The 17,639-nt window shown below is 44.5% G+C and overlaps 1 protein-coding gene across 4 annotated transcripts; it reads left to right on the plus strand.

The window, feature by feature from the left end:
- The first annotated feature begins 232 nt into the window (after positions 1 to 232).
- On the plus strand, positions 233 to 15,864 carry TMEM100 (transmembrane protein 100). 4 transcript variants are annotated; one of them, XM_071573484.1, is made up of 3 exons: positions 233 to 254; positions 11,002 to 11,139; positions 14,248 to 15,864. In XM_071573484.1, exon 3 carries the CDS (start codon positions 14,310 to 14,312, stop codon positions 14,712 to 14,714), a length of 405 nt encoding a protein of 134 aa, XP_071429585.1. In that variant the 5' UTR covers positions 233 to 254; positions 11,002 to 11,139; positions 14,248 to 14,309; the 3' UTR covers positions 14,715 to 15,864. The 4 variants fall into 4 exon arrangements, with proteins under 4 accessions (XP_071429585.1, XP_071429581.1, XP_071429583.1 ...); XM_071573480.1 differs by lacking the exon at positions 233 to 254 and adding an exon at positions 8,126 to 8,299 and having other exon boundaries at positions 10,957 to 11,139; XM_071573482.1 differs by lacking the exon at positions 233 to 254 and adding an exon at positions 8,126 to 8,299.
- Positions 15,865 to 17,639: the final 1,775 nt, after the last annotated feature.

Below are 17,639 nucleotides of genomic sequence, written 5' to 3' on the forward strand. Positions count from 1 at the left end.
GCGAGGGATGGGGGGGGATGCGGGGGATGCGAGGGATGAGGGGGATGCAGGGAATGCGGGGAATGCGGGTTTGCAGCATCGCTGCCCTGCAGGGATGCTCCGTGCGCTCCCGGTTCCTGTGCAGGCTGAGTCGCTCGGTGGTGGCTTTAAATGTGCGTGTCATCTGCCTGGTGCCGCTACGGGGACAGGTTTCATGAGGGTGATGGACAGGCCTTTCCCCAAGGACAGAGATTGAACACTGTAGGCACGTGGTGGTTAGTTGTTTGTTTGGTTGGTTGGTTGGTTTTGTTTTGGTTTTTGCTTGTTTGTTTTGGTTTTGTGTTAGTTTGGTTGGTTGGGGTTTTCAAATTTTTTTTTTGTATTTATGTACATTTTCACATTGAAAAAAGCAGTTCTCCTTACAGAGTGTACATGACAGAATATATAAAGAACCCATAAATGCCGTACAGCTGGTTGGTAGGTTTGATCCCAGCACACCCCACGAAGGCACAGGCAGCAAAGAGGAGGGGGCAGCAGGCTCTGGCCCTTGGTGATCTGGGGGACACTGGGTGGACAGGATGGAAGGGGACAGAAAACTGTCACTGGGCTGAGCTCCCAGGCAGGAGGAATTCACTGACAGGGACACACTTCACATCTTGCTTAAGCTCCTGCTGAGTGACACCACCTACAACAGTTTGAGGCTGGCACACACAGCTAAAGCATTAGGCCCTCAAAATGTAAATGGCTAAGGCCAGTTTTCTCCTGGGAGTTGCAAATCTATTTTCATTACAGCTTTATTCTTCCAATTCCCATGAGATTTTCCTGCTGAACACTGTGTCTTCAGAATAAAACACAAGCAGCTCTGAGCCATGGGACATCATCAGACCTACTGACTGGCAGCACTAGCCCAATGTACTTTGGTGGTAACCTCTGTGCAAGGCTGGAATAATGTAGTGTTTTCAAGCTTCCCTGCCAAGTGGCTGAGCTCTTTGACAAAGAGTTCACTTATGTCAGCTGTCCTTTCCAGTTCCAGTCAATTGGTTGTAAGCAGAGCATGGGGATTTCTGGTTGACTTGTTCAGACATACAGGCTGACCGTCATCCCTGCACAGTCCAGAAAACTTTTGGAGAGAGCATTTGGCAGTAGGCAAGATGATATCTCACAAACTTCCCTCCAGTATGTAAATTTGATGCCAGAACTTGACCTGTAGCATGTTTATAAAATAATGTCAGCAATGGTGATAAATATCTGCTCATACCTCACCTGCTCTCACCTCCCCAGTGAAACTGCTAGGCAAACATTTCAGTTCTTTTATGTTTTGTAGCATACATGTATTATGACCTTTTATCACTAATATTTATTCAATACATATAAATATTTTGGCTTATTTGTGGTGGGGTTTTTGAGAATTACAATGCTGTGCTCTCAGTCAGCCCAGCTGGTTCTCCAAATATCATGGCAACATATCTTATGGCTGAACCCTTAAGAGCAAAGTCTTGCCTAAGTTGCCTTTAGTGGGGTTGTTCTGCCCACCCAGCCGAGGAGCTGGTCTTTACTTTAGAATGGAAAAGGAGACCAGGGCCTGTAGGTGAGACTGACTTAGTTTATCTTGCATAAATATTTCTTTACTTTTGCAAAGATTTTATCAGATTGCTGTCTCACTTTTATATCCCATTCATGCTCTGAAATAGGACTCAGTGAAACTGAAAGTGCTTGTGGCTCTTGTTTGCACAGAGCTGACTTTGACCCAGTATGAAAAAGGAGTTGTGAATTGAGCTGTTGTTTAACATGCAGCAAGGAAATGTGCCTGTGAGATTACATGCTCTCTTAAGGAGCCTTGTTTGTGCAAAAGGGCAGAAGTGATCATAGATCAACATTGCCTATGGTTTTAGCGTCAATATTTTGCATCATATGGTTGTCTACATGGCATCAGTCAGTTGGCCACAGCTGCCTGGCCACTCCCTCCTCCCACAGCACTTTCATGGAAAAAAAGATTTATCTCACAAGGCTACTCTAGGGACTGAAGCTTTCAATAAAAGGCATTACTACGTGACCCTTTTTCTTGGTAAATAAGGAGTGATGATTACTAAGAAAGCACAAACAGTTCTGAAAAGAGAGTTTATTTTCTGTTTTCATGGGTATTTATGTAAGTGTTATTATTTATCACTTGTATGTCCAGGTATTGCCCTTAGCTTAGGGACAGAACCTCAAGTTTGAAGAACCCTTTTGTGTCTGCACTACTGGGTAGTGTGGCTTGTAGGTTGAAGTGACTTCAGTCACAGCAGGAACAGCCTGGATACAGCACAGCCCAGTCCCACACATGGATCAGGGACCTAAGTACAAACGGAATGAAAATAGAGGGTTACTATTCTGGGGCAACACATGGTAGTTCCAAAAGTGCCCACAACTTGACCTCCATATTTAGTATTTCTTGGGCTTTAGGATAGTCTCCCATATGGTCTAGCAGTTTGGATACCTGGTTTTCATGCAGGCGGCCCAGTTTGAACTCCTGGTATGGGAAGGTTTTGATTTTACCCCTGGAAGTATTCAAAGCCAGGCTGGATGAGGTTCTGAGCAACCTGGTCTAGTGGAAGATGTCCTGACCATGTCAGGGTATTGGAATGAGATGAGTTTTAAGGTCCCTTCCAGCCCAAACCACTCTGTGACTTTATGAAGCTGCTACTTCTCTCAGTGGGAAATGATACCTCAAGGAAAGTTGCTCGTCTGGCCTATCAATGGCATTAATGAGTCACCCACCTCCTTTTTAGAATGGAAATAATCTGTACTAATTCCACCCTAACACCTAACCTTTCTGCTACTAAAATCAGTGCTGAGTAATCCATTGAATTCTGGTGTGGAACCAAACCAGTAAACCAGGCAACTCCTCCATCAGAAAATCCTGGGTGGCCTGCAGTGAAAACAACAATGAATACAATGATGTGTCAGGTCCCAGCTGCTTTTCAGTGTGTGTTTTGGATATGGGTATCCATCTGTGCAAGAGTGCTATATTGTGTTTTCCTGCATCTGTCTCTGTGTGGCACTGGTGCACTTTGAGAAATTCTTGATGAACTGAAGATGTGGGATTTTGATGGATTCAGCTCCTGTGCAGACATTTATATATTATTGTCATTCCATTTTACTCAGTGCATTCCAAAACTTTGCAAAATTGCTCAATAGTCCTGACACACCAGTTGTATGCATTCATATTTCTAGTATACACAGCCAAAGAAATTAAAAGCTTCTGCTACTGTTGTTTTATTGACTGCATTATGTAAAAGCCTTTCTTACAAAGTATTTCATGACTTCTGCAGTTTTCAAGAAGAAAATTCTAAATCCAGAAAGCTGAGGAGTAACAACAGCATCTCCCATCACAGCTATACGTGTGTAAGGCAGTCTATATTCTCCTCTCTTGTGTGAGTCAAAGGTAAATCTGTTTTTTCAACATTTTTAGAATATGCAGAAAATCTGGCCTGTCTGCTACATCAAAAATCTTTATATATTTTATAGATTTTTTTATTCCTAAATATTTAGGCAGGAAGGGGCATCCAGAGTGGCAATCGCCTCTTTTGCAAAGAACTAGCATGAGACATGCACTGCTTGAGCTGGTAGAAGGTGTCTTAAGTGGCCATTAAACACTGATTTATGTGTTTAATAGAGTTTAACTGAACCCTAAACTATGGCTCTATCTGTATTTGGCATCTCATTTTAACAGAGTTCCATCCAAATAGAAGAAGATTCAGAGAATAACTGGAGTTCTGCTGGTTTTCTGCCTTCTGATACTCAGCACTTTTTATCTCTGGTAGAGAGTTCATTATGCTGGACTCCTGGTGTCAGGAACCATCTCTCTTATTTTGATTTAGACCTTTTAGCCACAGTTTTTCTGAAAAGTAATGCACTCTCAGTGCAAATAAACTGGAGATGGGGAGGTGTGACCTATTTACCTGGCCTTAAGGAAAGAGGGGTAATTTTAAAACTTCAGCATAGGAAAGATGGGCTTTCATCATCACATGCATGCCCTAAAATGACTCATTCAAAAGATAAGCAAGGCTACCTAAGTCTTGACTTAGTTTGGAAAATGGTTGTTACCACCACACCCTCTACTTTTCTAGCTTGTTTACATGGATGTAGAAATACTTCTAAACATTTCCTTTAGCATATGATGCTAAAGCAGATGATATGTATTGAAAATTCTGATTTGTGGGAACCATGAGAACTGGTCTTACTGCAATAATTCTTTTTTTTCTTAACTACTCTTTAAGGTTCAGACACTTGACTAACTGATAATTTCCTAGAAGTAGGAGAATATCTGTATATTTTACCTATATGTAGTATTTAGATAGATCTTGTGTATAAATTGTAGTGGAATAGGACAAAGATAGACTCATCAGAAGGAAGTAACTCAGCCAACAGCCTGTGTAGGTTACCTTAAAGCTCGTCATTTTCTTTCTGGTGATAGAGAGTCAATAACAAGTAGCTGAAATGCTCCATGTTCATTAGACAGACCTTTTGCAGAGGGAACAGTGTGTGCTCTTCATGCCCTACCTACTGGCAGAGCAGGGAAACAAAACAGAAAATGACTCTTGACACCACCCATTAGTCAGTTTTTCAGCCTTTTGTCTGCATTTCCCTTCATGTCTTTGTGCCCTGTAAATTCTTTTGGGTACTCGGTGCAGGTGGAAGAACAAGAAAAGCCCTCTGTAGAGCCATGGCAAGAGATCATTCCCACTCTGACTTAAATCTCAGCTGAATTTGCCAGATCCTACTGCAATAGTATTTAACAAAACTCCGGGTTATGGTGAAATTACAGCACCTAGAGTGTGTTCTCAGGCTTCCCCTGGCTTGGCCAGGAAGCTGCCATGGTGGCTGAAGAGTCAGAAGTTCTGTAACCAACTTATGCAAGACTGAGGATTTGGCTTCTGGTGGTGTGGCGTATCCCTCTGCTAATTAAATGCACATGTCCATGTAAGAAATGCAGCTCTTCAAGTGGGAACTTCATGTAATTATGAAAGCAGTAGAAGATAAGAATAATTGTTTTCAGTTCCAGATGTCCTGTCTTCTCCAGCACTGCAGGAAGTTTAAGTGAAAGTTGAGCAGGGCAGTAACAAAGTTCACATGCACAGTAGGATAACTGATGTTGACCAAAGTACTGGTAGGATCTAATAGAGTTCAAAGAAAATTCCTTTCCATATTCCTAGTCACCAAAGAGGTTTCTCACAGTCGTTGTAAGCACATGCCTTTCATGAGCCCAGTTACCCCTGGAGTGGGTGGTTTGCATTGTTATCAACTAACTGGGCTGAACTCCCTTGTGCTGGGAACTGTTAGTGAGAGGGGAGCTACAGCATTTCATGTGAAATGATTTGGTTCTCTGGTTTCACTGGGTTTGGACTCCTTTTGGACTCCGTTCCTCATCATAAAACATGTACACTGCATGTCATGCTAAGGATAATTTACTGCATACTAAACATGCTGAAAGAGTGCTTTCTGAAAGTTTCAGTAAATGCAATAAACTGGCAGGTTTTGTCCGTGTGTAGGCTTAGGGATGAAATAAAGGAAAATTTAGTGGAGGGGTAGGGAAAAGGCAAGAAAAACTAATTGAATAGGAAGCCCACAATGGTTGTACTTTGCCAGATTAATGAGTCACTGTTTGCTGTGCTGTTAAGGCCCAGGAGACTGTTAGGAACTCAAAGGAAGCCATGAGGTATTGTAAGTGTGTTTGAGTCGGCAGAGCAACAGCATTGCTCAATTTAGGAGTAAAACTGCTCTCTCAGGTTGTGTGGGTTCCAGAATCACACAGGCTGCTTGCTTATCATCCCGGCTTTGGGGCTGCACCTCCCTCCAAGCAGCTGTGCTAAGGCCCCCGGGAGGAGATTTTGTCATTTAGGGCAGATCCCAAAGGGGAACTATGTATCCCTGAAGCATGGCAGTCCGGAGATGTGAACCTGTAACCCCGCACTGCAGCTGTTGCTCAGCCCTGAAGTTTCCTCAGCTGTTTGCACTGAGTTTCTACAGGTGCCAAACGTGCTCCTTCGAGTATGTCTGGTCCTTCTTTCCTTACATCCTTGGAGAGCCACACTTAGAACACAGCAGGCCCTTAAAAGGCAGAGGGAGTCAGTCAGCCCTTTTTTAAAAAGCCAGATATGGTGCCCAAGTTGGATGTGACTCCTCACTGCCTGATGCTACAAACCCACCCGTCCAGGGGAGAGCCCACTGATCTCCCAGCACTAGAGAAGACCTCATTCCCATCACTATTCATTGAACCTTTTATGCTTCACAACAAGGAGTTACAATTGCATATGGTCTAGGAGACAGTGTGACTTTCTAGCTTGTTGTTAGGGCATCTATTGAAACAGAAACACGAATTCTGAGCCCAGCTTTGGTGCTTGTTTACTTCAGATTGGTTCTCAAAAAATCAGTATTGGGAGTTATTGTATGTAACACTTTCAGTGCTTTATGTAATACTTTCAGTAATGAAGTTGGCATAGAAAAGTAAGAATGTATTAGTGGAACTGTGGATGGTGTAAGCACAGAGGGAGGTTCTCTGTCAACATAGGAGGACCAAATACTACACTGGAACGACTAGAGAGGAATTGATGTAATAGGAATGGGGTGAAATTTAGGTCATGCACACATGTGCTAACAGCAAGATTTTCTGATATAAAGTGAAAAATGAAACTGATACTGGAGAAAAATCCAGACATCCTGAACAATCAGAGGAAAATTATGAAATATTAGTTTATCTGGTAGGACAGGAAAATACTTGCACTTCCATGCAGAATATTCATAATGCCACATCTGAAAAATGATTGAAAATAAGCCTGAGATAGTCTTATTTCTCCCTCTTAGGACAATAGAGGCTTAATTGCCAAAAGAAAGAACATCTTCAGCCAAAGGCTTACTTGTCCATGTAAAATTGTCTATGAATCCATGGAGCTAGAAACAAGACAGACGCCTAGATACCAACAGAAGAAGGCTTGTAGCCTTCCAACAGGAGGAGCAGGAAACCCAGCTGATTTGAGGTAGAACTTGGCAAGTTTAATAAAGCTATTACTGCTGCCTGTGTTAGGAAGGACTGAACTTAATGGCCCAGGAGATCCTGCTTAATGGTTTCCCTCAGATCAGGTTTGCTTGTCATTTCTGGTCAAATGCTGATGTATTTGAAGGGAGCACCAGCAAATGGGGGGGAAAAAAGCCAGTTTCTTGTATAAAGCTTTAGGGCTTTTCCAGAACCTCCTGGTTGATTTGTCTGGAGCAGATGAACCCTTAGCAGGATCTCCATCTCTGGGCAGTTCTTACCAATGCACAGGGTGAAATCCTGGCTCCTGTGAAGTTGATGGAAGTTTTGCTATTAATTTCTGTGAGGCCAGGATTTCACCCTGGAAAGGGAGTCAAAAGTACATGCATGCTTCCAGAGACAGAGTGGCTGATTAAATACATCTGGTGCACTGCTCTTTTATCAATCATTGATAAAATACTGCCTTTTAAATATAAACTTTGGTAAGCTTAACCACAAAATTCAAACATGTCCTCTTATGAGACTTAAAAGCATAATTTGTCTGCTTTTTATCTGAAATAACAGAAATAATGGTAAAAAAAATAACACACACCCACATACATCCAGTCCAAACCCCTGTAAGTATGTGATATGCTGCAGAAACGAGCGATTAAAGCTTAGAAAAGCCAGTTAAAATATTTCTAAGTGATACACAAAACTTTATCCTCTGAGAATGTAACCCAAAGCTATGCTCCTCCTCATGCAATTCCCGAGCAGTTGAACGAGGGGTTCATCTGGAATTCGGCATGGGCTGTGCTTTCAGGTGACCCAGCGCGGCTCGGGATGGGCAGTGACCCTCACCCGCCCCGCTCCGTGGGGATGCGGCCGCACACCCCGCGTGCTGGTGGGTGTGCGGGAGACCAAAAGGGGCTGAGGAGCGCTGGGGAACGCTGTCCCACGCCCCGTGTGTGTGACCTGCCACGGCCAGGGCGCGATGTGCAGCCTCCCCACGGTGACGAGCAGCGGCCAGGCGCGTCCCCGCCGTGCGCATCCCTGAGACAGGCGTGTGAGCCGAGCTCGGCGGAGGGAGGAGGGCCGGCTCCCTGCCCTGCCCAGCCCCGGCCAGCCTTCCCCAGCCTTCTCCGGCCCCCCCGCACACGGCGGGACCGTCCCCGCTGCCGCCCCGCCCGCGGCTGAGTTTGCTCCGGTCTCTTAATTGTTTCGCTCACCGAGAACTTTGTTTACAGTCCCTTGTGCAGCGAGAGCCGCATCCCCTCTTACGCTGGCTGCGGGCTGCTGGCCGCCGCAGTCCCGCCCGGCGGTCGGGAGGTAAGGCTCGGCTCGGCAAGGCTCGGCTTGGCAAAGCACGGCGTGCTCGGCAAGCTGTGGCACATTAGCCTGTACCATGGCATGGACTGGCACGGCTCAGTTCGGCTCGCAGCCGCTGGACCCTCACGCCCGGCGGCCGCGCTCCCGGTGCCTGCGGGGCTCCGGTTCCCGGCTCCCGTTCCCGGCTCCCCGCTCCTGGGGCTGCTCGGGCACGGTGGGACCCGCAGCCTCCGCTGTGGCTAAGGGCTCTCCCCGGTTATTGGCAGCCCCGGGGGCTCCTCGGCCGGAGCCGCTGCTCCGGCTGCAGTCGGGGGTGGCCGGTGCCGCTCCGTTCCTGGCGGGGTTGCACAAGCATTTCCCCGCATGTTCGCGTCCCCGCTCTCTCGCAGAGGTGCTCGGGGACGGGCGTGACGCGCTTGGTTTTGCCCCAGGTGTGTGTGTGTTGTGTGTGTGTTCCGTGTTACAGGCATTTGAAAGTTTTGCTGTTTGCAGATAAAGAGTATTTGTGGAGAGGTTTGGTTGGCTCCCATCCTACCCTTCAGCTGTGTCGGAAAGACAAAAAAAGGTGTGAGAGCTTAAATCAGGTCATTATTTTAACTAAAACCTTGGTGAGAGGAATTTTTATTGCATCCTGAGGTTTAGGCAGCTGGTGTGGAGGTAGTGTGCTCTTCTCCTGCCCCTGTAGCTCAGGGCCTGATCCTCGAGCCTTGTGAATACAAATTCTAGTTGTGTTTTTCCAGGAAAGTTCACCTGGGGAGGAGCTGAGGGATTGTGTTCAGGATTACTAGATACTATAGCCTGTTGAATTCTGAATGAACTCTGGCTGTTTTCTCCATACAGAAGGACTCCCGATGCTGTTTCCCATAGTCAGTTTAATGCATAACCAAGTGTGAAGTGTAAGCATTATAATTAATTGGAATTTTACATAAGCAAAAAGGGTGTCAGAAGTATTGTGTAAGATAGAATCAGGTCCAGAGCCTGAAGGCAGAAAACTCAAATGTGACCCACTGGTTCTGAGTAAAATGTGAAAAAGGGGAATGGATTGTAGTGGCTGAACAATGTCATCTCTTTGCCTTTGCACAGAGATATTCTGTCTGTGGGAAGACTCCTGAGAGAGCACCACATTGAAATGATTCTGAGTTAAAATATTGGAAGCTTCATATGGAGATTTCATGTGTTTCTAGTTCTCACTTTTGTGGTGAGAGAGGGAAGGAGAAGGGAAGGAATCTCATCCCTAAAATTTGCTCTGTCAGTTAGGATTTTTGATACAGACATTAATTTTTAATAACTACCTAAGCTCTGTGTAGTCAAGGATAAATACAAATAACTGACAGAGCAATTAATCTGTTCAAAGCAAGATGCTGGCAGAGTGGCTTAGGGGGCACAATTGCTCTAGGAAGAGCTTTTCAAGCAAATGTAACCTTTCTGTAATCCGAGTGGAAGTTCACTGCAAGCACATTTCAGAGGTCTGTGTTTGTTTTAATTTTTTACCTGAAGTGTTCTTTTTTTCTTGCATTTCCCTCCAAACATTTCAAAAAAGTAAACTAATTGCCAGGTAGTGTGTACAAGAATATAGTCAAGGAGACGAGCAAGGAGACTTCCTTATTATTAGCAAAGTTCAATAATCAGCTAAATATACTTTAGCTGTGTCACAGGTTTATTCCAAGGATCCCCTGAGAACAGCAGCAGTTTGTGCCTGTAAATGTTTATGTTTGTGAAATGTTAGTATGGTATAAATAAATTAAAAGAGTAAAGCCCTTAAAGTTTATAATTATACAAACTTACTCTCTTGAATTTACTCTCATCATCACTCAGGACTCCTGCTTGAGGGTCGAAATGATCTTCCATAACCATGCACATATAGAAAGGGAATGTCAAATGAGATTAGCAACAGAAATCTCTGCTGCTTCGTCAGTTTTGCCCAGCTGCCTGGTGACTTCACAGCTGTTTCTGCAGTTGATAACAATTTCCATCGCTCTGCTCTCTGCAGTCCTCACACTGCCCTGCTGCAGATTCCGCCTTGTCCCTCTTTGCGTCATGAATCTTGTTTTAAAAAATCCAATAATAACAGAAATGAACAACAATAAATATAATGGAGTTATGCATATTACAGTGAGTTCTTGGATTCTGTTGGGTTGCCCTTTTTCTGAGAAGAGTTTTTGGGATTATATTACTTAGGGTTTGATATAGCGGGGTAGTTTTAAAAGGGTATTTTTAGGGTTGTCAGGGTCAATTCACAGCAAGGAAAACCAAAGCACAGGGAGATGGAGTGATTTGCTGAAAGAAACTGGACACATAGAAGAGAAAACACCGCAGGTATTCTGAGTCATTATTCACATAGGTGAAGTGATTAATAGAAGGGAAGTTAAATGAGATTCTTATCTTCAGACATTCATGTGCATTACCTTTTCCTGCCCAGCTCTTTCTGGGGGACTGGCCTGGGTTATGATACTCATTATCAAGACGTCACATCATCCAAGGAAAATGTTACATAGGGCCAGAAACGAGTGGCTGTTGCCAAGAAAAGAGGAGAGCCAGAGGGAGAACATCTCCTGCTTCCCTTAGGTTAGGAGCAGGAGTTAGCATACAGTGGGAGCTTTTCCATGTGGGAGTTCTATTCGTAAAAGCTGATAAATATCCAATAACTTTTCTTGTAGGAAACTTCCATGCTAAAATATTATCACCTCTAATTCATCATTCAGCAACATCTGACACTTCAAAGCTTGGAGCAGTTCTCTCAGCTGCATGACTGTGCCTTGAACTGACATATGAGACATCTTCAGCAGTGTTCCTCTGCTTTTGAGACAAGGATCTGTTCCCATGGATTTCTCATGGACCTGGTAGGTGTGCATGCTGATGGATTTCACGTCTTTTTGGTAGATCTCAAAGTTATTAGTGGCTATAAATCTCCTCTCCCTGTTATCCAGTGTTAGCCACATATTGCCACAGGAGCGCATTCTTCCTTGAACTCAAAGCAGCTCCTTAAGATAGTACTTCTGGTATGATTAGTGAGAGGATGCTGGTGTTGCTGGGTATCTTTGCCTAAATTTCTTACCCTGAAACTTGAACCAAATCACCTGTTGGCATAAGTCAGAAGTGACTTTGCTGGCAATGAGGATCCAGTGCCCTTTTTTCTAGGGCTGAATACCTTTACTCACACTTCAAATAGGTTCTGTTGTTTATTTAACTTAATAGGATTTCAACAGAGGTTTGTTTATTTGTTTTATGTGAATGCCTGTGTGCTTGCATCCTATTTCAGGCAAGAACTGTGCTCCTCAGAAGTCAACAGGTATTTTAACATTGACTTAATTTTGGTAATTTAGAAGATTTCTTTCTCATTCCTGTTAGTTTTAACTGTATAAACATATTTTCTTTCTTCATAAATGTCTCTACAGAACATCTAAAATGCTTTAATGCTCATTGAAGATGTGTCTGAAGCAGAGAAACAATGACATTAGAGACAGGAATAAATATACTTTGACTGAAGGTTAAAGTTTTTCAGAATAATAATGTTTATTATGAGCCTAATTCAGTCTTTTCAAGTTACTGAGAAGTTGCCCTATTTCTGTGGCGGTTGGAATATTTGAACTTTTGATTAGTTACTACAACCTATTGGAACCAATAGACTTTTTATATGAAAAATAGTTGATTTTTTTCTTACCTCAAATTTAATAATGAAATGTTAACTAATTGAAAATGGCTTGTGGTAAGATAAAAAAACCCCCAATATTTGGGGACCACATTCTCATGTTGTTCTGAACTTCTGTAACATTTTATGAATAAATAATACAACAACATAATGGCACCAGTGTAAGTCTCACTGCCACATAAGTCATTGTTGAAAGTTAAGAACTTGGGCTCACATCCATGTGGGAACAGACCCGTGTCACTCTAGAGCAAAGCCATGTCTTTCCTGGGCAATTCCTCTCTGATATAAAAGGCACTTAATCATGTCTTATGATTCAAAGAACAAAGCAGCAGAGCCTAAGAGAAATTAGGATGTCTAAGGTGTCAGCACAGATATATTTGCTTTTCTGATAAGCGCTGAACAAGTCCTCTTCCTGCCCGTGGAGCTACCAAGTACTCTCACAGAAACACAGAACCACGGAACAGTTGTGGTTGTGGGGACCTCTGGAGCTCCTCTGGTCCACCCCTGTCCTGCTCAAGCAGGGCTGCCTGGAGAAGGCTGCCCAGGACTGTCCAGGTGGTTTTTAAGTATCTCCGGGGATGGAGACTCCAAAACCTCCCTGTGCCACCTGCTCAGTCAGCACCCCCACTTGAAAAAGTGTTTCCTGAAGTTCAGGCAGAGTGTTCCAGTGTCTGCCACTGCCTGTGGTGCCATCAGTGTGTGCCCAGCGTTGTTTTGCTGTGTGCAGCAGGTACAACATGGAGCTGAGCACTCTTCCCTAGAGCAGCAGGACAAAAGCTTTGGCAAACCATATCTGAAACTTTGTTCTCTCATAGGGGTTCAAGGAGACTCAGATACAAACTCTCGGACTAGAAACAGCATAGAGCCTGTTTGTGCCTGTGCTTAAAAATAGTTAAATCCTCTTGCTCACAAACCCCACAGTCAGTTATAGGAGGTGCTGAGATATAAAACCAAGGGCTCTCCACAATGAACGAATATATCTTAGCAACAAGGGTGGAGTGGTGGGAAAGGAAAAGGAGAATACAAGTATCTGGCAATTAACTTCCTAGTCACAGATGTGAAGGTGATAAAAGTGATAAAAGCATTACGGCATTGCCAACGCTCTTCCTTGTTCTCTGGGCTGCATATCATGCTGCTCATGAAAGCAAAAGCTACACAGCCCACACCAGAGAGTGGCAGAGGAGACCTGGGAGCTACTTGCAGCAAGAAAACTGGGTGTTCCTGGTGTCCCAGTCTCTGGTGCACATGTTGGGGTGCACTGGGCACACAGCCTGGTCTAAAGCAGCACAGCTGGGGTAGCCTTGGCATTGTCAGAGGTCACTGCAGGCCCCAGGGTGACCCCACACCACCAGAGTCCCAGTGGGAAGGCTGAGGTCTGTGTAGGCAGCCTGTAGCAGTGGAGAGCCGTGGGCTCATCCTGCCCTGATAAGGGGCACTCTGGTTACACTCTGGGCTCCATGGAGCCAAAAGCTGTTTGTCCCACTCAGCAGATGCAGTCAAATTCTGCATGCTGAGTGTGGGACTGAGAGTTTGCAGTATGGAGACAGCAGGAAAACAACCTACTGCAACTGAGATGAGTGAATATGACTCTAAATCTCCCTCCCACACAGTTACAGGGGTGTGGTTTCATGAACTTAGAAGGGACCCATTGCTTTTGCACAAGGCATTGTAAATGGCAATCTGTCAGTCTAGCACTGAAGCTGCTGTAATGGGAGATTCATCACCTTAGAGCTGAGCTCAGTGCAGGGAACTTTCTGCATCCCCATATACACACTTTGTCATGATCATTTGAATTGTTTGCCTAAGTAGCACTTGTGTTGAGACAGGGCTCACTGTTTATCCTGGGTTTTGCTGGGCCAGTGCTTGTGATGTGCATTGGAGCAAATCTGTCTAACCTGTTGTCGCAGGTTTGGCCTAGCTGTGCCATTACACCTGTGTGTTTATATGTAAAGAAACAGTGTGAAAAAGCATGTGAACAAAAACCAAAACAGTTTATGGACTTCACCTCTTCATGAGAAAATGTAATGCCATTGAAATCTAAATTATATCAAAATACTGACTTTAGGATGTATTTGGCTCACAACACTCCAAGATTGGTGTCTGTGTTGGTTTGTGACTGTTCTTTCTAGAACTTAGGCATGTATTGATGAATGCTGTAAGAATTAATTCAGATCCTCCACAATCAGTAGTGTCACTGTTGATCTTGTGCATAAATCCTTGTGGGTTCTGAGTGTCTTGTGGTTTGTGATGCCAGGTGGGATATTTCTGTGTGGCTGAACTCCTGCTCTTCTCTCCACAGCGCAGTGTGTGCTCAGCTGAGCCTGCTCTAGCCTAAGAACCGACAAACTCAAGACAAGCAAGATGACAAACGAACCTATTAAAGAGATCCTGGGCTCCCCAAAGCATCCTGATTCTGTAACCACGGAGAAGAGCAACAACAATGACTGTGTCATCACCACCATCCCTCTGGTCAGTGAGTGCCAGCTGACAGCAGCAACGGGGGGTGCAGAACTCTCCTGCTACCGCTGCACCGTCCCCTTCGGAGTGGTCATCCTCATCGCTGGCATTGTGGTCACTGCCGTGGCATACAGCTTCAACTCCCATGGCTCCATCATCTCCGTGTTTGGATTAGTCCTCCTGTCATCAGGACTCCTTTTGCTGGCTTCCAGCGCAGTATGCTGGAAAATCAGGCAGGAAAACAAGAAAGCAAAGAGGCGCGAGAGCCAGACGGCACTTGTGGCAAATCAGCGAACCTTGTTTGGTTAAAGGCACCAGGAGAAGGCTGGACAGAAGGCAAAACCTTTGTAAGTCAAGTGGGCTATTTATCAGTAGGAGAGATTGCAGGTTTTAATTTAACAGTGGAAATGAACCAAAACGAAAATGGAAGAAATACCCTTAAGAAATTAAGAAATACCCTTAAAAACTCTGCAAGTGCTCTTAATATTTTCTTACTGCACACTCGGTAGGGATTCTTTCCAAGACGGAGGAAAAACCGCTTTTCCTTCACAGAAAACTGTGTCGTCATAACTGCAACCATCCTAACTGCGTTGTCCAGCATGCTGATTGTGTTGGAAAGGGAACTTGTGGGAACTAAGAAAATAATTGGAACTGACTTGAAATGCCAGAGATCTCCTTAAACACACACTGTGACATTTGACCAAGGGAGAAGTCATAGCATTTGAAGGGGACTGAGACCGTAGCTCAGAAAAAAACCAGGCAGTAAGAACACACTGCAGTTTGCTCAATAAGCTGATTTTTATATTTTATGTAACTTTCCCTTCATAATATCTGTGGTACTTTCCCCCCTTTTTTAAACCAACTAATATTAATTTTGTTTTACTATTGAATAGAAATAGGTAGAATTGTGTAATTATATTGTCTAACCTAAATAACGAGGTATGACTATAGCTTAATACATGAGACTTTTTTGTAAATTAAAGTGGTCAGGTTTAGCACTTTTGATTATTTTGCTATAAAATTAAAAAGTAAATTTCATTAAAATAATATTCAGTGCTGCTAGACCTTTAGAAAACCTTTCTTTATTGCTATCAGGATAGCTTGTATCTTCCAGTGCTGACTGCTTTAGGATTCTATTTTTGTAGAACAACCCCTGTGACAATAACTGTGAACACATGTACTGCTGATCTCTTCTAAAAATCTCTGTAGCCTGTGGACTTTGGTTTGATAGCCCATCCCTCTGCAGCTTGATTACCAGCTTGGTTATTGAAAAATCACAGCAGTCAGTTCTGCAGACACTGGCACAGTGAGTTTGAAACACAGCTATTAATAATTACTTGTGGAAGCAAAGCCATGTGTGTGGTGTTTGCTGACTGAGCTTTGGGATTATGAATCTTTATGAAAAGCAGGTGCCAGGTGTCCCCCGTGTGTGTCTGAGATGCTGATGCTGTAACTCTTGTTTCTAGGGGCCTTCCAGCTCTTCTCAGTTAATGAATTATTGAGGGCAGGTCCCAAATTGAAGGAAACAAGAACATGGTTTCATTGTCTATATCTTGAAGGACAAGTGGTGCTGAGCTGAGTCACAGATTTCCACTCTGGTGTGTATGAGGGTGGCAGAAGACAGAGGGGCTGCACAGAGTCCTCTACCCCTGTATTTTCTCCAGACTCCAAAGGGCTGGAGGTGATTTTTGCTTTCCACTGCCATAGTGAGCAAGGCCTGTGCTAATGTGCCTCCTCTGGCAGCCACGAGGGCTGTGGTGATGCCTCTGCAGAGCAGCCCTGCCAAAGAGGTGCTGCAGGGGGTTCCTCCTGCAGGTCATCCCGGATCCTACATGCCTCTTGAAACCACCCAGGCATCCTGGCTTAGGAGCCACCATTTCCTCTGCCCTCCATGCTTTAGGCTTGTTACATACATAACTTATCCCCGGATTTGCAGAGTGCCCTCTGTGTTTTAAATAGAGCCAGCCTATATGTAGGGGAGGGGATGTTTGGGGTCAGTATTTGCGTTGCCACACTCCGTGGTTACCAGACGCTATAATAAAATCACTTGCATCAGAGGAAAGCTGACAACACATTTTAGTACTTCCATAGCCCTCACTTAATCACGGCAGGAAGCTTTCCTGCTGCTAGGAGAACATGTTGCGTCACCACAACATCTGACACCGGTGTCTAGTGTCAATCACTTTGCTTAAGGTCATTAAAAATATTAGGGTGTCCCCTTACGATGTACAGGTTTTGCATGAGTGACAATTCATGGGAAATGCATAGCATGATAAATAATGGAACAGGTGGACTAAAGTGGTGTCTTTCCTGTTTAAAATGAGAAAAGTGATTGACATTAGCAAAGCTGGATAAGTTAAATAGGGCTGTTTATTCCCCCTCCCCCTGGGAACACAATAGTATTTCTGACTTTATCATCCCCCTTCCTATTTCTTTTTGCCTTGGTGGAATTTTGGGGGCTGCCAATGAGAGAATTGCAGGGGCTGTGGAGATGCAGTGATTTCCTGTACATGTGTAGCAGCTCAGCCCCATTATTCCCAAGCTGAACCCAGAGCAGGAGCAGCTCACTGCTCTCTCCAGTCTTTCCTATACATGGGTCCTCCCTTCTCCATTGCTGTGACACAGCTGAGCTTGCTGTGGAAGGAGAATAAAGGTACAAGGTGAGGCGAGGCTCCAAATCAAAAGAAAAGGCCCAACTCAGTGGAACAGAGACAATGGGGTTTGGGGAGCAGTTTTTTCAGGAAAGGTAGAGAAGAGTAAGAGTCACTCTGCTACTACTAAAGAAGTTTTCCTTTCCCTTCCCTCTGCTCTCTTTTATATTTGCAGTGCATATAGAAGGACACAGCAGAGTTCCTGCACCACCCTCTCTGCCTTGCTAATTGTGGGACACCCAGGCATTAAGTGCCATGTGAACAGTGACAGGCAGTATTGCATGACCCTAGACATGATCCCCTGGCACAGCAAAGCTTCAGGTACAACCTGGTGTCCCATGACACCATCTAACTGGCAGGCTGGGAGGCCTCCAGGTGATATAAGGTTGCCAGAGCACACGCTGCTGGGCTCAGTAGCATTGGCTGTACCCCAGAGAGATGAGGGACGTGTACAAGCATCTTTATATCAAGCAGTGAGCGAAAGTCTGTGCAGAAGTTCAGTCTTGTTTGCCCTTATTCAGAGGGCAGAATGCCAGCCTCTGTTCCTGGTGTCCTGCAGGAGCAAGGTGTTGTGAACAGTTTG

The sequence above is a fragment of the Pithys albifrons genome, chromosome 19 (genome assembly GCF_047495875.1).
Source record: "Pithys albifrons albifrons isolate INPA30051 chromosome 19, PitAlb_v1, whole genome shotgun sequence".
Lineage (NCBI taxonomy): Eukaryota > Metazoa > Chordata > Aves > Passeriformes > Thamnophilidae > Pithys > Pithys albifrons.